This window comes from Perognathus longimembris, chromosome 9 (genome assembly GCF_023159225.1).
Source record: "Perognathus longimembris pacificus isolate PPM17 chromosome 9, ASM2315922v1, whole genome shotgun sequence".
Classification (NCBI taxonomy): Eukaryota; Metazoa; Chordata; class Mammalia; order Rodentia; family Heteromyidae; genus Perognathus; species Perognathus longimembris.
The window spans coordinates 59,034,319-59,054,857 of record NC_063169.1 but is presented as its reverse complement, the minus strand read 5'-3'; the positions used below and the strand labels follow the sequence as shown (position 1 = coordinate 59,054,857).

The following is a 20,539-nucleotide window of genomic DNA, read 5'->3' as shown; positions in this document are numbered from 1 at the left end:
AAATCAACACTTTTATTAAAACTTGTCCATTTCAAAATAATATAGGGATAAAGAAAACAATTGTCTTTTTAAAAGGTTCTCCTTATGCATTTAAATCAGTTAGTTTACAACAGGAAGATCACTTGTTGAAACAAACTTATTCAAGAAAAACTAAAATCAACACATCAGAATAGCTGAATACTGAAAACAACATAGCTGATTTTGAAGATGACTAATAAAAATGTCTTTAAGTATTACACCACCTTTATGCCTTGATCTGTTTAATGCTCCTGCAACCAAGGCAAAAGTATCATCTTAAAAAGATGAACATTCTCCTTAGAACAGAGAAATGGAGCAAAGAAGAGGCTGAGATGACCAGGAAGTGAAGGGAAATGGCGGCTTCCTCCGTGACCCCACCCCCCCACCCCATCCCCACAGTGCCCAGCAGCCTAAAGAGGCGGTGAACATGACTCACTTTGGCCCAGGCAATTTCTGCATCCACATCACCCAGCGCCCCCTCCGAGGTGGACTTCTGCACCAGCTCGGCCTCAGTAGCAGAAAGCCACTCGGAGAGGCCGGCGGCCTCCTTCTTCACCTTCCTGGCGAGTTGAGAAGCTCTCTCCAGTGCTTGCTTTCCTTCTGTCACCTGCAAGGAGGACAGAGAGGAAGACAATGCTCAGAACCAGTAAGTGATATGCATCATAACAGGGAGCAGAAGAGCTTTAGAAGCCTCACAGTGAAAGGACTTCTTTTATTCATGGATGCACAGTGTATTGTAGCACTTGGAGGGAAAAGTAGCCTTAAGTCCACAACGTTATGTTTTACAACTAACCACATAAGACACCATATGACTCGATACCCATAACACATGATCCTTATTTTTATGTTGTCTTTCTTATTGGAGACAGAAAGTATAAAGAACTGAAATAATATTGGCCTCATAGTGTGAAGCAATGAAGAAGTCTATAAGCACCTCTGTGACAGACCTTGCTCTCTTCACTTTCTGTATAAGGAAAATGAAGATGAAGGAGGTTAGAGCTAAGAAAAAAGGGCTAGGCTAACCTTTTATCTTCTGTTGGGGTCAGCTTCACCTTTAAGGGGCCACAGCTGACCTCAGCTTGTCCCTCCCCTTCCTGTCTTTAACAGGAAGAGAAGGAAGTCTGACATCACTTGAGGGACAGCCCCTTGGGACCAATCAGGGGCCCCTCTCTTGTGCCCGCCTTTGGGGTATATCTGGGAGGCTCCTCATTTGAATAAACAGAAGTCCTAGAGGTTTTCTCCAGGGGCCCACGCGTCCGTGTCGTTCTTGGCGGCTTGGGGCACCCTGCGACCACACGCCACCGAGGCCATCGCTCCTGCGTGAGCGATAATGGACCACCCAGGAAGGGGTGAACAAGCCCCTTTCCCCCCCCCCAAGCGAGGGGAAGTCGAGAGAGCCCACACCTTCCATACTAATATTCCCAAACCAGGAGCAATTACTCCCAGTGCAATGCTAGGTAGACACTATCATAGGTAAATAAGTGGACTACTTGTTTGGATGAGCACACAAATAACAAATAATAACATTTATCATTGGGACACAGATGAATCATACAGGAAGTAAACTTTTCTTGCATGATAAAAGTGATCATAATAATCATATTTTGTTAAATAAGTACCATGGGATGAAAACTGGCTTGTCTCACCGCTCAGTTTAATTTCACTCTTTCATACTTCAAGAAGTGATGGCTATTAAATTCCCTCTTAAAAGTATAATTTTTTTGCCAAGGAATGTAATTAAAATGCATGATTCTAAATTAATTGCCCTTCAATGCAGACTTTAGAAGACAAATAGTTGAATTCTATTAAAAGATATTATGTATTTAAATAATACTTATCTGATTTTGACATGCCCAGGCAAAAACACAATCATCATAAAACTGAACGCCACCTGAGATTTATAGAAGTCAGGAAAGAATCATTTACAGTTCAACCTGTGACAATTTACACTTATCTCAGTCTAATCAATGCATTTTAAAGATGCACTGTATCCTGAATTAAGCTGTATGAAGTCATAAATCTTTTACCATTTATTCCTTTTCCCTCTTGAAAATGCAAGTACTCCTTCTAAACAATAATCATTTCCACCAGCTATGAAAAGTATTTTCTCTCATCTCTCTCACCTGTATGTACACGTGCGTGTGCATGCACGCACACATGTGGACACACACACACACACACACACACACACACACACCTCCTTTTCCCTACCTCCTTTTCCCTTCCCTTCTTTTTCCTTCCCATGAGGCCCTCCTCTCTCCTCTTCTTCCACTCAAATTCTTACAGCCATTTTCTTACAGTGTAGGCACCATTTCCCCTCTTCTAACACATCCAGCAAGCCAGGCCATCTGCCTTCTACCCAGCCACCCCATTCCACAGACCCTTCCTTGCTAAGTTTAACAAGGAACCCAAAGCAACATATACCATGCACCCTTTTTATTTTTTTTTGGGGGGGGGGGCCAGTCCTGGGGCTTGGACTCAGGGCGAGCACTGTCCCTGACTTCTTCTTGCTCAAGGCTAGCACTCTGCCACTTGAGCCACAGCGCCACTTCTGGCCATTTTCTGTATATGTGGTGCTGGGGAATCAAACCCAGGGCCTCATGTATATGAGGCAAGCACTCTTGCCACTAGGCCATATCCCCAGCCCACCATGCACCCTTTTAAGTGCACTCCATCCACTTGCTGGGCAATCCCATCCTTCCTGAAGACTTTAACCATTACCTCCATGCACAGGAGCCGCTACGTCCACCTCTTTGCCCGGAATATTCTCCAGACCTGTGTGGCTGCCTGAACACCTGCCATCTCCTGTTACCTTTCTCTAAGAGGCTCTAAGTGTCAACAAACTCACCCCAGGCTTGTAGTTTCTGCATATCCCGCCTTGACCTCCCGCAACCCACTGTTCCCACAATCCCACCATGAGCCCCATGGAGTCCTAAGGACCAGGAGTCACTCTCTCCTCTCTCCCATAGCTAATCCTCACCAACCCTCCGAACAGCACTTCCTGTGCAGCTCTGCCGTCAGCACACCCATCTCCATTGTCCACCAACTTTAACCCACCATGGCTTCTCATGAGGAATCCAAGCCTTCCCGGCTGGTCTCCTCCTATCCAGTCCTCATGTTCTCCGACTCAGTCTCCAAACCACAAAGCTGATCAGTGCATATGATCTCCCTGCTACAAATCTGGTAGGGTTTTTGGCTTTTGAGACATAGATTAAACCTTTACCATAAAAATACAACAGTACTGGGGTCTGGTCCTATCCTAGGTCCCTGACACCATGAGGTTGCCCTGCACTGGCCATCTCCAGTCACACAGATGTGCCGTTCTTCCAACCAAAGGCCCTTTGCATGTGCTGTTCCTTCATATGCCTCAAAAGCAAGCCTCTGCTTATCCCAACCCTTCCTTCAGATCTCAGCGTCACTGCCTCAGGGAAGCTAGCCTAACCCAAGAACTGACCAAAGTTATTTTCATTCATGTTTTTAAAGCCCAAATCCTTGCCTTCAACTGGCACCTTGAAATAACTTCATGTGAGTAACTTTAACCACTGTCTTCCTCCACAGACCAGATTCCCTTAACATAAAGCTAACTTGTTTTTCCTTCCTCTGAACCCTACTGCCTGAGTAACACCTGACACACAAGCAAGTCCTCATTATGCTGAAGGAGAAAATTAATTAACACTAAAACTCTCACCACAACTAGAGAATCAACATAAAAAACAGCAAGGTCATTCTCATCTCACCCATGAAATATTCAAACAGTGGGGGGGAAAATAATATTTAAAAAATAAGAATTTCAGCCACATAATATCAGAAAGAAGCTCCAAAGTTAAATGCTCGCTTGTGTCATGCACCAAAATGTATTATACCAACAATGCCGCCTTGCAGAACAAGGTGGAGAATGCCTAGAGAAAGTCTGGTCTCTCCATTCTTACTGATTTTATTTTATCTACATAGAGGGAAAGGGATTTATTTGTGATCTGCATTGATTTTCCTGAATATTTTTTATTATCTTTATGTAGTTGTGCAAAGGAGTTGTCATTCAACAAAGCAGCTTGTGACTACAGTGCATCTTGAGCTATGTCTCCCTTTCAACATTCTCACCTGCCCCTCCCGTCACTTTTCTTAATTTTTAGGTTATATATTGGACTTTTCCCATCTAATAAAGAAGCTTATAAATGCAATGCATCTTGGTCTGTGCCTCCTTTCACCATCTTTACCTTTCGTCCCCCACCGCTCTCCTTATTTTTCTCAGTTCTGTGGTATATCCATTGAATTCTTGCCTGCACTTTCCCCTTCCCCCTTTTCATTCTTCTATATCTCTCCCAGTGGCCGCCTCCCCCAAGTGCAAGAACCCATTCTAGTGCTTCTTGTGCTGGGCTTTGGCTTAGCTCTTTTGTTCTGGGATTATGCAGAAATTTCAATATCCAGGAAAGCAGAGGCTGTTACTATTTAACAATGGAAGAAGGATCCAAAATGCTACCTAACACATTATTCAGGATTATCAAGGCTTCACTCTCCTAGCTCTTGGGTATCCTGGTTCTGGGCAAAGATCCTTCATGATAAGGGACAATAAGCATATTGTATCCAGTCAGTCCTTGCCCAAAGTCCAGACTTAAGCATCAACTTCCTGTCACTAAATATTTACCAGATCCCTGATACTTTAACAATTCTCAGTAAACTAAGCAGTTTATACAGGGATGATTGTTTGCTAGGATTCAAACTGGGACTATTCTTTTGTGATGTTTCCTCCATACTTTATGAAATGTCAGTAGCCACTGAAAGCATAACTATAATCAGTCTGGGGGCTGGGGATACGGCCTAGTGGCAAGAGAGCTTGCCTCGTATACATGAGGCCCTGGGTTCAATTCCCCAGCACTACATATACAGAAAACGGCCAGAAGTGGCGCTGTGGCTCAAGTGGCAGAGTGCTAGCCTTGAGCAAAAGGAAGCCAGGGACAGTGCTCAGGCCCTGAGTCCAAGGCCCAGGACTGGCCAAAAAAAAACAACAACAACAACAACTATAATCAGTCTGTCAAAAATGAATTTCTCTCTAGCTAGTAGTCATTATACTAGTAAGGAACTATTCGTCAAATTTCTTGGAATAGATGTTTATGTCATACATCTTGAAGATGTATTTTCCAAAAAGTGAATTATGCTGGGGCTCAGTAGAGGAGCCCATGGTTACCAGGGTAAGGCCCCGGGTCTGGTCCCCAACGCAGAAAGCAAGAATAGATGAGAGCTGTGTGAATAATCAACAATGTGCAAAGGCGGGATGTCTCCCTCGCCCTCCTCACCTGGGCACCCAGGTCATTGTAAAGGACCTTCAGAGAAGTCAGCTGCTCGTCCATCCCCTTGGGGTTGTCCGTCTGCTGCTTCTGTACAATGTGTCTTCCGGTTTTGATGACCGTCTCTACTTCCAGCTTGACCTCACTCAAGGTTTTATACAGTTTCTTTAAAAACAAAAACAAAACACAAACATGAAGTCTGCCGTGTGAATAAAACCCTTCCAAAGTTGTAAACATTTCAGAACAGAGCTGGTACCGTGTGACAGAAACCAAAAAGCTATATCTTCCTCCAAGGTGGCGGGAAGTTTGGACCTAATGATAGCAAGGCTGCAACACTTTTTCAAACTGGGTAAGAAGTCAAGCTAATGGAGGGTGTATTGGCTTTGAAATCTCACACCTGTGCATGAAATGTTGGTGGAAGGACTTCATACTATACTATACACATTTTTCCAACTAAATTGGGGAAAAGAGTAGGGCTAAAACTTAAAGGACCTTTGTTGAACACTCCTACGCAGATCCTCCTGTGGCCTCAGTGTGTGAATGTCTAGAGTCTTATTTATCATGTCTGTGTGTGTGTGTGTGTGTGTGTGTGTGTGTGTCTTAATCACTAAGTGTTTACTTGTAGATTTATAGGCACACTCTAGTTACCACAAATGAAGGAAACTATGCAGCCTATGTTTCTCTCACTCTGGCTTGTTTCACTTAATATAATTTGTTTCCAGGTCTTTCCATTTCCTTATGAATGGTGCAATATCATTTTCTGATGGAAGAATAGAATTCCTTATGTGCATATGATCATAAAAAATATTTTATGAGATGAACTCCAAGAAAAGGAAACAATAGACACTTTTTAGGTGCCACTGTTGCTGTTTTTGTTTCTTTTCCTTTTGTCTTATTTGTGTTTGGGAGGGAAAGGGGGGTCAACAGAAAAGGTGGAACAAAGGATGAACAAATGCAACCATATTACTCACTAGACACTGTGAAAAATGAATTGTACCTCTTGTGGGTAGGGATGGGAAGGAAAAACTGAGAGAGAGCAAGGGAGGGGGAAACACGTTCAAAAAGAATTGTACTCATGGGGCTGGGGATATGGCCTAGTGGCAACAGAGCTTGCCTCGTATACATGAGGCCCTGGGTTCGATTCCCCAGCACCACATATACAGAAAACGGCCAGAAGTGGCGCTGTGGCTCAAGGGGCAGAGTGCTAGCCTTGAGCAAAAAGAAAGCCAGGGACAGTGCTCAGGCCTGAGTCCAAGGCCCAGGACTGGCCAAAAAAAAAAAAAAAGAATTGTACTCATTATTCATTACCTGATTCATGTAACTGTAACCCCTCTGTCTATCAACTCTACAAGAACAACAAAAAATAAGGAACTTGAAGCACCATAATGCATAAAATGGTATTTTAGGTCTGAAAGTATAGTTTCAAAAGGACAAAAAAAGTATAAAGAACTCATCTCAGACTTCTGCAGTCTAACAAGTGTCATTTGAAGCTTTCCATGATTCTCAAGCATCACACTAGGTCTAAGATCTTATCCTCCTAGCTACATTATTTTAAAATTTCTATTCAACTGAATTACGAAGTTCAAAGCCAAAACAGTAAAAAGGCCTCATACATCCTCCCCTTTCTCATCTTAAGTTTAAACTTTGATTTGAACTTTTATTTTGGAGCAAAGGAATCTTTTTTTTTTACTGCTCCTGACAGTCATTCTAAGTAGAATTTCTTCTCCCACATGAATCAGAAGTTAAATTTTTTTAACTTGCTTGTAAAGCAAGTTAAAAATTGTCTTAATGCCATGATATCCCTGACATTCATTTTAATTGTTGTCTAGCGACCTTAAATTTATCATTACAAATTTGGCTTGCATTCTGCTAGTTCTCCCTAACTTCATGCTATAATTAAGATGTCTCTTTGTTTTTATGTATGTTGCGTCTGCACCCCTGGCCTCAGTAGAATGCAATCCTTGATTTTATTTTCTCCTCCCCCGCCCTCCCTTTCTGATGTTAGTACTGGGTTTGTGGGTTTGTCTCATTTTGTTTTGTTTTGTTGGTCACAGGGCTTAAACTCAGGGCCTGGGCACTGGGCTTTTATGTTCAAGGCTAGCACTCTACCACTTTGAGCCACCATGCTACTTCTGGTTTTCTGGTGGTCAATTGGAAATAAAGAGTCTCACAGACTTTCCCGCCCAGGCTGGCTTTGAACCATGAGCCTCAGATCTCAGCCTTCTGAGTAGCTAGGATCACAGGCGTGAGCCACCGCCACCTGGTAATATTAGGTTTTAAGCTGGAGGCCTTGCACTCTAACTTGCCATTTGTGTTCATGGCTGACATTCTACCACTTAAGCCATACTTTCAGTACATAGTTTTGCTGGTTAGTTGGAGATAAGAATTCCTTGGACTTTTCTGCCCAAGCTGGCTTTGAACTACCATTCTCCAAATCCCAGCTGGAGTCACTAGGATTATAGGCATGAGCCACTGACCATCAGCTCTAACTATCTCTCTTTTCTCTTATGCTTTCCTTGGAAAGAAAAGCCCCTATTCCTGATTTCCTAATGTGTTCTCCCACATCAATATGTGTGTGTGTGTGTATGTGTGTGTGTGTGTGTGTGTGTGTGTGTGTGTAGCAAATCAGTCAAGACCACATACAAAAAACAGTACAGTTAAGCAGAATAGCTTCAAGAAAATTCTCTACACCCATGACTCCCCCACCAGGCTTACCATACACTTGTCCAAGTGGGTCTGGACGACCTCGGGGTCCACATCCTTCACCTCAAGGGCATGGAGCTCGGATTTCACACCAGCCAGCACGCGCTGGCAGTCCAGCATGCGCTGCTCGAAATTCGCAGGCTTCTGGAAGAGCTGAAATTTCGTGGACACTTCTCGAAGTTTCCTCTGTGGGCAGAAATGAAATTAAGAAGCAATTCACCTCAAAATGACAAATCCCTCTCACCAGCAGATATTAACATAACCCTAAATGAAATAAAAGCACCAGAGAATCATTCCAAATGAGGAAGCAAGTCGAAAGGAACTCAAGAAGGTTATCCCAATCGTGTAAGAGAACTATACAGCTCAGAGTCATGAATTATGCAACATCCAGAGTCTCCATCTCAGAAATAATGAAGGAAAACAAGCCTCACTGGAATTCAGGTTTCATTCACTTTCTCACTCCTTCAAAAAATATAGCATAGGAACCTAGAATTCAAATAAATGCCTTTCATCCCAAGTTCAGAGTGAAAGTCAACGTCATATCAACCATTGAGGAACTTTGTGAGCCAGGGGCTAGTGGCTCACGCCTATAATTCTAGCTACTCTGGGGGCTGAGATCTGAGGATCTTGGTTCAAAGCCAGCCCAGACAGGAAATTCTGTGAGACTCTCATCTCCAATAAGCTACCAAAAAAGCAGAAAGTAGAGCTATGATTCAAGTAATAGATCACTAATGGTGAGCAAAAAAAGCTAAAGGTCAGTGCTCAGGCCCAGGACTGGTATTAAAAAAAAAGCTTTTTAATTTAAAAAAAGAAAGAACTATAGGAATCTGTATCCATTGTAACCTGAATTTGTCCATTGAGCTCAAGGACTCACAGAAACTCTGTATTAAACAACAATGGTCCATAGAAAGCTGATTTCTAAATCTAGCTGACTCTCTCCTCTCAGCTCAGTTATAAAAGCAGATGCACTATTTCCACACCCATGCAACAATTTATTTCTAATGTCCCGGAATGTAATAGACCTCTCACACCTCACATCTGTTCCATAGTCTACATCACACCAAATCTCCCAGTAAGCAACTCTTTTTTCCACCATATTGAAAAGGAAAGGAAGTGCCTGGCCTTGTTACCTGCAGCTGCTCCATCTGACTTCCCCCTCTACTGCTCCTTCCCTCTGGGGACACTGGGGGCTGCGAACGCAGATTCCTTCTCAGTTCCTCTAGAGTGAGCTCATGGGCTGAGATCTCCGCTTGCATTTTCTACCAAGAGATTAGAACAGACAGAGGAGATAGTTTCTTTAAAAAGTATACAAAGAAATAAATCAGAAATTCCTCCTGAGTGTGTAACACATCATACTGTATAAGGTTTGATAGGCTTCCAGTAAATATAATAACAATACATGCCAGCATATTGTATGACCAATGTGGCTAAGCTTGACAGTTGGTTGGTTGGTAATTTTTTGTGCCAGTACTAGAGCTTGAACTCAGAGCTTGGGCACTGTCTCTTAGCTTTTTCATACAAGATTAACACTCTACCACGTCAGCCACAACTTCACATTTTTTGCTGCTTAATTGGGCATGAAAGTTTCATGGACTTTCTTGTTTGGGCTAGCTTCAAAAGCACGAGCCTCCGATCTCAGCCTCCGGCAGGCATGGGTCACAGGTATCTGGCATTAGGCAGACACTAAGGCAACTTATTCCTAAGTGAAGAACATGTCCCCATTTCATAGCGAAGGAAACTTCAATTTTCAGATGTTAGAAATGGCCAAGGTCTCACGTAAGGAACAGAGGCACTCCAACATCTAGGGACTGCTCTGTGAGTGAGTCAACCATTCTCCCTACTCTTACAAGCGAGGTTCGCTAGGATGAATACAGCCTCACAACGCAAAAGCTCACAAATCCCGGGGTACCTGAGCTTCCTGCGGCACCTGGAAGGCGTCAACCCTGTCCGTCAAGTACGTGGTGAGCTGTTTGTCCAGCTCCCCCAGGCTCTCCTGCAGCACCTGAAACATGTGCTCAGTTTCTCGCAGGGCTTGCAGTTGCTTCTCCAGAGAAATCTGCTTGCTCTCCGCCTGCACAGGGGACAAATTTTTAGCCATGAGTTGCATAGCACAACAAAATTTCTAGCCACTGAGAAAAGACTATAAAAGCAGCCATCCTTGCAAATAAATAATTATAAATAAAGGTGAAAATGTCCTACTGGTATATTGTCCCTAGCAATGAACTTACTAATATATTGTTATTTCTCTGTATGATGACAAAAATACAAACATGGAAAGATTTCCTATAGGGCACAAGAAAGAACCTATCAAATTCTGTAATTTTGTAAATCTGGAGCGTTTTAAAGCATTACCAACATCTATTGATAGAATAAACATCTGAATCTCTCTGTTTTTTTCAAGTTGAAAACAAGTTTGACAGCCAGCCCATATGTATTTAACCATATTTGTTGCTTTTTTTGTGGGGGAGAAAGGTTTGTAGAATAAAGCTTGATGTAATTTAGCATGTGTTTAATAATGATCTAATATCTACTCAACATTCCTAATAGAGCAATATCCTTCCTTTCACAACTGATTTGAATATACATCTAGACAAAAACTCTAGATTTTGTGGCTTTTGTACTAGCTTATGTCTAATTCTGATATTTACTGGAATAATATGAGTTATTACTCTTCTATACAGTGATGGCTTTTAAGGGAAATTAAATAGTTCATAAATAGAAATTAATCTCAAAGCCAATGGGGTGTGTGTGTGTGTGTGTGTGTGTGTGTATGTTCTTGTTGTTTTGTTGGGGTTTTTTGGGTTTATTTTTTTTGGCCAGTCCTGGGCCTTGGACTCAGGGCCTGAGCACTGTCCCTGGCTTCTTGCTCAAGGCTAGAACTCTGCCACTTGAGCCACAGCGCCACTTCTGGCCATTTTCTGTATATGTGGTGCTGGGGAATCGAACCCAGGGCCTCATGTATACAAGGCAAGCACTCTTGCCACTAGGCCATATCCCCAGCCCCTTGTTGTTTTTTTTTGTTTGTTTGTTTTGTTTTGTTTTTTTGGCCAGTCCTGGGTCTTGGACTCAGGGCCTGAGCACTGTCCCTGGCTTCTTCCCGATCAAGGCTAGCACTCTGCCACTTGAGCCACAGCGCCGCTTCTGGCCGTTTTCTGTATATGTGGTGCTGGGGAATCGAACCTAGGGCCTCGTGTATCCGAGGCAGGCACTCTTGCCACTAGGCTATATCCCCAGCCCCTTGTTGTTTTGTTTTAAATCATCAAGTTCTGTTTATCTCCAAAGTATTAAGTCAATTCTTCCTTCCTAGTACTGGGAAGATCTCATGCCCCCATTAAAGTTAGATACCACATAAACCAACTTCAAAGCTGTAACCAGCTTTGATCAACTCTAGATATTATTACCACCTTAACCCAGAAGACCAGAAGCTTCGGACCAGCTCCAAATCACAAATACCCAGTCACCAAGATGTTCTGTACTCATAAACTGAAATTGAAACATCTTTGTACAGCTACTTCAAGATAATATAAAAATTATGTATATAAAAACTAAAACAAAAAGCGAGTGCTATCACATTCATGCGCAGCCCAATCCTTACCAGGTGGCTCAGCTCTTCATAGCGGCTGTTAAAAGCCTCCAGTTTCTCACTGATGATGTCATCCAGGATTCCGCCATCGATCAGAGTCTGCCCCAGTTCTCGAATCTGGGTGCGATTGTCTGCTGGGTGCCGTAAAACAGATTCCAGAGACTGGCCCAGGGGCGAGGGGGAAATGATAGGTTTCTTAACATGAAATGCATCACAGATCCAAAATGGAACATTTTTAAAACAAGTAATTCCATTTTCTAATAACCTAAGGGAGGGTGCCTGGAAATAAGTCAATGACTAATTCACGAGTTAACCATATCCTATTACTACATTTATGAAAGTGAGACATTGACGTGAATGAGAAATTATGATTTCACAAAAAGTAATTTCAATAATTATCAATTATCTCAGAAACTCTCAGGATAAGACAAAGTTTAAAAGCAGAAATGGTACCATACAAATAGAATCTGAACTGGTACTAATTATATTGCTAAAGGTAGATACTCATTTTTCTACCATGTATAACACTGCTGTACATACATAGTTTTTAATATAGATATTACTTTTGTTACGCTTTGTTTTTAGTGGACAAAAAGCAATGTAAGCTAAAATAACCTCAAGCTCACAATCCTCCTGCCTCAGCCTCTTGAGTGCCAGGATTAAAGACATATACTACCATACTACCCAGCTACATACACATATGTGTGTTAATATATATGTTAGATATACTAATGTATACACTAATATATATATATACACACACTCATACACACACCATATGTATACATATATATACTGATATATATAAACACATTGATGCATATATATGAGATGATATCTAAAAATTAACCATATAGGTTAATTCATTCTCATCTTGCAGATGGAAAAACTGAGAGAAATAACTCCAGGAAGTTAAATTACCTTCCCTTTATTTAGTAACTAAAAGGAAATGAGCTAAGAATCCCAAGATTCCCCAGCACTACTATAGCTCCAGCCTGTGACTCAATGGACCACCTGCCAATGTATACACATAGGAAGAGCAGCAACAACAACTAGGCAGACACATACAAACTGCTTAGAAGTATTTATCCTAGAATTCTGTCTTGGATCCTTCTCTGGCTTCCTTATTTTAGAATGTACATGTATTAACCCATACTAGGAAACCATGTTTTTTGTTTGTTTTTACTAAGCTTCCCATTCGTGCTCTCAGTTTCCGTCTCTGCTCTACTGGAGAAGCTGCTGACCTTCTGTCCACCCGCCATTCAGTCTCCACACTGTGCCTGCCGCTCTCCACCCTCCTGCGCTCTCTTCACCATGTGTAATTCCCATCAGAAACAGCAAAGGGTGGCTCATGCCAGGCTCCTCGCTACTCAGGAGTCTGAGGTCTGTGGACCATGCTTCCAAGTCAGCCTGGGCAGGAAAGCCTATGAAGCTTTTATCTCTAATTAGCCAGCAAAAAGTCAGAAGTCGAGCTGTGGCTCAAGTGGTGCAGTGCCAACCTTGGGCAAAACAAGCCAAGCAAGAGGGTGAGACCCAGAGTTCAAGTCCCAGTACCAGTTTAAAAAAAAAAAAAAGGAAACATGAGAGCAGTTCCTAGTCACATAATCGAGACTGGCAAAATAAACTAGACTTCCCACCTGGGAACTTTGCTGTGCTTCAATGGCACTGTCACCACCTCTCCCAGGGGATCATGAAGGGGCTCCCCAAAATACTCTAAGGAGGCAGGCCGTTATAAACATCAGGCTACTGCAGAGAAGGAGCTAGGCTAAACACTAAAGGGCTACGCCACTCATTTTAATAGATCTGCCCTCATGGTGACAAAAACAAAGGCCACCAGGGCTTCGGTGCCAACCTCCAGCGCTTCGCTGACCGCGTCTGTCCTGTCGGGCAGGGCCTCTGCGCCGCGCACGCGCTCTTCCAAGGTGTTCAGCCACGTCATCTCGAGATCCAAATAGTGGAGCAGCTCGATCCAGCAAGACCAGACCTCCTGGAGTGCCCGCAGGGAAAAGTCAAGTCAGACAGGAAACCGCCTGGAACACCTCTCCCTAGCCTTGCACATCTCCTCCATCCACAAAAATGCCATTCAACTGGGAGGAAAGTAGAAATTGGGGGATGCCTGAAGCTGGAATCTTAAATAAAACAAAACTGACTTAGCTAATAAATATTAGACCCATGTTCAGGGGGAAAAGACTGTCTGATTCTTTATATGAAAATGAGTTTCAAGCCCCACACTGGCTGCTCACTCCTATAACCCTAGCTACTGAGGAGGCTGAGATCTGAGATCCTAGTTCAAAGCCAGCCAGGGCAGGAAATTTTGTGGGGTTCCTATTTCCAATTAGCTACCAAAAAAGCCAGACATGGGGCTATGGCTCAAGTGGTAGACTGCCAGCCTTGATCCAAACAAAAAGCTCAGAGACAGTTCTCCAGCCCTGAGTTCAAGTCCTAAAAGTATACGAGGATTAGAACTGGGGAAGGGAAAGGGAATATCAAAATTGAGAGACAAAGGACAAAAAGACAAACCATTCCAAAAGCAATACTTACAAAACCATTTGGTGTAAATCAACTGCACAACTCTTGGGGGAGAGAGGGGAAGGAAGAGGGGGGAGGTGGGGGAAAAATGAGGGAGGAGGTAACAAGTTGAACAAGAAATGTACTCACTGCCTTTCATACGAATCTGTAACCCCTCTGTACCACACTTAGACAATAAAGAAAAAAGGGGGGAAAAAAGAAATAAAAAAAATTCAAGAACCTGATCTAAATGTTAAAACGAAACTATATAATAAATGGGAAAAACACAGGATAAAAACAATAGTTAGATTTTTCTTTTAATGAAGGGTAAGAAATCACTCATAATTACAATATGCTTTACAGTTTCATAAGAAATCAAAATTTTGTAGGGAACACACAGTCCATCCCTGAGCTAGCTGATATGAACAGCATGCTGCGTAGCCTTCTCAACTCCCTTCCAGGTTCATGAGCACAGAGCTACGCAAGAAGAAGGGGTCATAGCCCGGCAGGGCACTGTCCTGCTACCTCTGTGTCCACTGTGATCTCTCATTCCCCACCATCAAAGTGGGGAGAAATACATTCTACTGTAATGGTTCACTGTGACTGTCTGCCTGACTGCATTGAGAAGCTTAGCAAAGCCCTCTTCTGAGTGTGTCCAAGGGGAGGGGCGGCCAGCTTTCACTGTGGTTGGTACCATCTCCATAGCTGGGGGCTCAGAAAGAACCAAAGAAGGGGAAAAAGCAAGCCATAAGCACAGGCATTTTTCTGTCTCCGCTCCCTGGCTGCCAGGAGGCAAGCTGTTCCCTCCCTCCCTTTTCCACCAGGATAGAATAAAGCCTGTGAAACTGTGAATAAGAAACCTTTCCTACCTTGCTAGGTGCTTGTGCCTCAAGCCTGCAATCCTAACTATTCAGGAGGCTGAGATCTGAAGATCAGGTTCAAAGCTACTTGAATAGGAACATCTGTGCAACTCCTATCTCCAATTACCTAGCCTGTGCAACTCCTATCTCCAATTAACTACCAAAAAGCCAGAAGTGGCACTGTGCCTCAAAGTGGTAGAGCACTAGCCTTGAGCTAAAAAAGCTCAAGGGCAGCACTTGGACCCTGAGTTTAAACCCAAGGACCAACATGGAGGGAGGGAGGGAGGGGCATTTTCCCTCCCATAATTTTTTTTACATCAGGTATTTTGTCACCATGACAAGGACTCTGTCACTTACATTTACATTTGCACTTCGTTATTCCACAGAGGGGCAAGCTACCTGATATGTTTCTGAGGAAGAACTCCCCTCAGAGCCTCTCGTGTCTGTTCTCTTTCAAATCTACTGCCTGAGCAGAGGCCTATCGAAATCTGTGCCCCATGTGACCTCTACAGGCCAGAACAGGGCTCAGCACATTTTTCCACAGAGGCAGACAAAAACAGTTCAAGTCCAGTAGTCTACATTTGGGCTGGGTCACAGATTCTTTAGCGGATGTGGGTAGGTAGATGAGTGAGTGCATGTTTACCTTTCAGAATTATAGAAAACATTCTTCAATAACAAAACAAAACAAGACACATATTAGATTTGCATCCCCAGCCATAAAATGTTTATCCTTGGTTTAGGGTAAAAGAAGTAAGAGGCTGGTAGTCCCCCAACTTTCAAAACTGCAAAAAGCAGACTGGGAAATCAGCTCAGATTCAAATTGATTTCCTTTTTCTCAGGAAAAAAGATGACAGCATTACTCCCATAAGACATAAATGTCCCTGACCAAGTACCTTTCTTATTAACTAATCCCAATTTTTCATATTTATCTCAGCACCACACTGAATCAGAACAAGCAAGCAGTGAGTGAATTTAGCTTAAATACTGCCTTTGCCGTTCTTGGATCATTTCAGAGTTTAACACCATGTAATCATTCGTATTAGGATAAAGCACATTGTTAGCCACTGAAAGACTTCTTATATAACTATAAAAGTTATGTACTTATGAAAACTACTAAGCAAATACTATCATATTAAAATAATCTCATTGAGCTATCTCTACCTAAAATATAATAGAGGGCAAAAAATCATTGATTGAAGATCCAGTAAAATGGCAACATATAACAGTTCTTTCATCTGATTAACTTTAGACACTACTCAAAATGCAACACTTTGAAGAGATTTGTATGGATTCTCTGCAAAGGGGAATAAGGGAATATAAATTCACAATGTGTGTGAGTTTGTTTTCTTGTCATTGTGGAAAAAATACCATATATAAAAAGCATATGAGAGAAAAGATTTCCTATTCACAGTTTCAGAGGCGTCCGTCTATCATGGTGGGAAGGGAGGTATGTTCTGCAATCTGAAGACCTATTGATCATCTGTAAGGAAAAGCTTGAACACATATACAATGTCTAGCATATTCAGTGACTTGCTAGTTAACCTTCTAATGATTCAAGATCGATCTAGATTTCCTTTTTTAAAAAATTAAAACAGCATCATCTGTGTTCTTTATGAACCCATTTTTGGATTAAAAAAAATTAAAGTTTGTCCTCAAAATACGGGGAGGGGAGGGGGGAGTTCATACCTCCAGTGTATGGCACTTTCCTCGAATCCTATTACAAAGCAGTTGGTAATTCTCCAGCACGACGTTCAGCTCAGATGTCAGCTCCTGACCACCAGAGGGCGCCTTGGCAGCTAATAACTTGATATTGTCCTTGAGAATTTTCACTCTCACCTCCTTCTGCAACACGTCCTCTTTTGCTCTCTGTTCCAGGAAAGAGAGAAATTAAAAAAGGTTTCTTCATAACCAATTTTGTTCTTGAAAGAGAGAATAGCTAAGCCAAAATTAAAACATCTATAAGACTGGCATTGTCTAGATGTAATAACAATGAATCTCTTATCACTCTTTGCCGGATTGCTTGCTTGTTCTGAGACAGGGTCTCACTATACAGCATAGACTGTGCTCAAAGTCATGACTGAAATCCTCCTGTCTCCACTGCCCAGGTGCTGAGATTACAGGTATATTGTACCATGTTTGGCTACTAAAATTTCGCTTTTCTATTTTTCAATGGTCTCCATAAACATTTTCAACTACTGACACCAGTGTTGCCTTCTGAGTTATCTAAACTGGTCTAAATACTGTCTAATTTAAATACAACCTAAATTGTGTTGACATATTCTGGGTCTCCTAAAAAACAGGTGAATTCATTTTAAGGGACATAGTAGTCTGAAATGAATGGCCCTTCACAAATAACAAAGGAGCGCCAGAGTTGAGGAATTGTGGTAGAGGTGTCTTTTAAAAGGTCCTACAAATAATGTAAACCCTTTTTTTCTTCTTAGCACATAGGTGCATCTCTACTTTTACTAATGACAGCACTTCAGAAAAGATGCTATTGCACTGGGCCTGTCTGATCCTGAAAGAGATGCTTTCTGACTCAGTGTAGTACACAACATGAACACACTCCCATCAGGCAAATCAACCTCAGATAGCTTTGCCTTGCCCTGGTAGCTTTCCCTCCTGCTTAATGGAGTTCCATTTCCCTAGGGTGGGAGAAAAGTAATTAAGTGTGGTTGCTTTTACATTCCTAATGGCTATTTGGAAAATTAAAAATAAATAGAAAGTTTCCCAGTCAAAGATTTTAATCTCATTTTTCTGTATTCTCAGCTATAATAATTTTAAAAGGAAAAAAAATACGAAATTAGAATTCCTGGTGTAAGCTGGGTACCAGTGGCTCAGGTCTGTATTTATAGCTACTCTAGAGGCTGAGATCTGAGAATCATGGCTCCAAGCCAGCCTGGGCAGCAAAGTCCATGAGACTGTTATCTCCAAGGAACCACTGGAAAGCTGGAAGTGAAACTGTGGCTCAAGGGGTAGAGTGCTAGCCTTGAGCAAAAGAAGCTCAGGGACAGTGAGTTCAAGCCCCAGGACTGGTGCACACACACACACACACACACACACACACACACACACACAAAAGTGCACTGCTGTGTTTAATCTTATTGAAATAAAGTCTCTTTTTTCCCTTTTTTCTTTTTTTAAAAAATTATTTATTTATTGTCAAAGTGGTGTACAGAGGGGTTACAGTTTCATACGTAGGAAGTAAAGAATCTTTAAGACAGTGCCTATCCCTTTAGGCTTGAATCCTCAAGGACAATTGAAGCAGCACTGGCAGTTCAGGACAAGAGCCCCGTTCTTGTACCATGCTATAAAGCAGGACAGGCTTCAAGATTACTGACTCGGGAATGGAAGTTTACAGGAAATCCATTCCCTGAGCACAGCTGCCATTCCCCACACGTGCCTCCCTCCACCCCTGCTCTCCTGCTCAGGACAGTCAGGCTCCGCATGAGCCCCTGCCCTGCCTGCCAGCACAAGTCAGGAGAGACATCACCCGACGGGCAAAGTCTCTTCACATACAGAAATCATCCTCATGAAAACCCTTACACACAATACACGTGGACCGTTGCATGGAGCCGAACATAGGGAGACCATATCAATGCCAGCTCTTGCGAGACTACAGAGTGGTTTTAGAGGATACAGACACAGGGTTCTTTTCAAAGGGAGGAAAAGAAGGCACACTGCGGGTCCCACAGATTCACCCAGCCTCACCTTCATTTCATCCACAGCACCCTCAAGCTCTTCTGGCGACTTGTACTCAAAGTCCCGCTCCAGATACTCCTCCTCCGCCTGGTTCATCCACTCCTGCATCTCCGCCAAGTCCTTCTGCAGGTTCGAGGCCTTTTCCTGACTTTCACTCAGTCTGTTCTTCTGAAGAGAAATCTAGAAGGGAAAAGCCATTCCCTCACATAAACAAACTGGAACACAATGTCAGCCTCTAGGTTTTAATAGTTAGAGACACGGAAATGAGGTCCCGAAGAGCGTCTGATGGTTGAATACTCAGATAACATTTTTATAAATGGTGAAGATACTGGGGCAATGATCATTAATGAAAACGTCATCCCATGGAATTCGATCCCCCATTTATATTAGCAGCCTCATCTGAAAGTGACTTTTAATTTTGAAAATGTATAACTTGGACAGAGTGATTCCAGATATAGAATACAGCAATAAGAGCATACACATAACTGTACTATGACACTGCTCATTATCTTTTAAAAACCAGGACAAGATCAAAATGTCCATTTATTTTCCCTCTTAAGCAGGATTCCCATAAAGATTCCACTTTTAAAGAGCAAGGTGGGGGCAAAGGGATTACTTTGAAAGCTGTCCTGAAGATACTACAAAATAACATACTGCTCTAGATACACACACAAATGGTACATGAGAAAATAGTGTGGTGGTACAATAGGCATTTCTGCCTAATGTCAACAGCTGCTCAGAGAAATCTGGAAATATTTTCAACTTCTCACCCAAACCACAAACCGACTTCCACTGTGAGAAGACACAGTAGCACAAGAATGGTCCGGCCCTCTCTTGCCACAGTCAACCTCTTGCTCAGAGGAAAGGGGACATGGTAGCCCCCAGCCAGGGCTGGCATGGCTGTTGAGCTGAGGGTGACCAGCATCCGGAATAGGAGCAGGAGTGAGGGTGAAGGAACAGTAGTTCTCCTGTTCCCTCTCTCCAACAGCACTATAGTCCCAAAAATAAACACAGAACTTTCCTCCTCCATATGTGGATGTTTTTCCTTTGAGTAAAATGTCAACATCTTTACCAGTCAATGAAACACAATCTTCTGGAACTGATTTAAATACTTGCTCACACAACATGCAACATGTGTTTGCCTTCTTAAGAAGTACACTTAATTTCTGTCCATACATTTATCCCCATGCTTTGAATCGAAAGTGATTCCCAATGAATTCTATATTTGTCATAGGTGGCTGGGTGGATGGGTAGGGATGGATAGATGGATGGATGGACAGACGAACAGATACAGCAGAGAGATAGACAATTGACTTATTCTTCACTGCCACTTCCAAATAATATTCTCTATTTTCTCCCCTAGAAATTCCAACCACGTGGAGCACATGCCATGAGATTAGAACACACACAGAAATACAAATTTGGCTAGAATATTAGATGATAATGCCAAAAAAGGTAATTTCTTAAGTGTAATAATGGCATTGTGGTTTTGTAGGGATCATCCTTATTCTTGGGAGAAACATACTATAATATTTTGAGTGACATCATGATGTTTGCAACTTCCTGCCCAAAGAACACTTTCAAAACTAAGAAAAATAACTAAGTACAAGAAACAGCAAAAAACAAAAACAAAAACAAAAAAACAGCAAATGTGATCAAACATTTACAACCTGAAAACTCTCAGAATGGGTATATAGGTGTTTCCTGATCTTTACATTAGCTCCTTCACCTCTGAGCACGCCCAAAACAGTGAAATTGGAAGAAAAATAAAACAAGACAAAACAGCAAAATAAAAGGAAAATATTAAGTGATGCAAATAGAAATCTATTGTGTGTAAACATTAGCCAAAAAGTGTTATATTACGACATGACCTGCTTACAAGGTGG

At 42.3% G+C, this 20,539-nt stretch overlaps 1 protein-coding gene across 11 annotated transcripts in view; it reads right to left on the bottom strand.

Annotated features, from left to right (window-relative positions):
• Utrn (utrophin) overlaps positions 1-20,539 on the bottom strand; it is a 431,942-nt gene that overhangs the window by 265,415 nt on the left and 145,988 nt on the right. For all 11 annotated transcript variants that reach the window (XM_048354234.1, XM_048354228.1, XM_048354231.1 and 8 more), the window contains 9 exons: positions 18,663-18,833; positions 16,641-16,820; positions 13,439-13,573; positions 11,599-11,748; positions 9,913-10,074; positions 9,134-9,262; positions 8,016-8,189; positions 5,310-5,465; positions 455-625 (listed from right to left, as the gene is read on the bottom strand). In XM_048354234.1, coding sequence (XP_048210191.1) covers positions 455-625; positions 5,310-5,465; positions 8,016-8,189; positions 9,134-9,262; positions 9,913-10,074; positions 11,599-11,748; positions 13,439-13,573; positions 16,641-16,820; positions 18,663-18,833 — 1,428 coding nt within the window. The remainder of the gene's footprint in view (positions 1-454; positions 626-5,309; positions 5,466-8,015; positions 8,190-9,133; positions 9,263-9,912; positions 10,075-11,598; positions 11,749-13,438; positions 13,574-16,640; positions 16,821-18,662; positions 18,834-20,539) is intronic.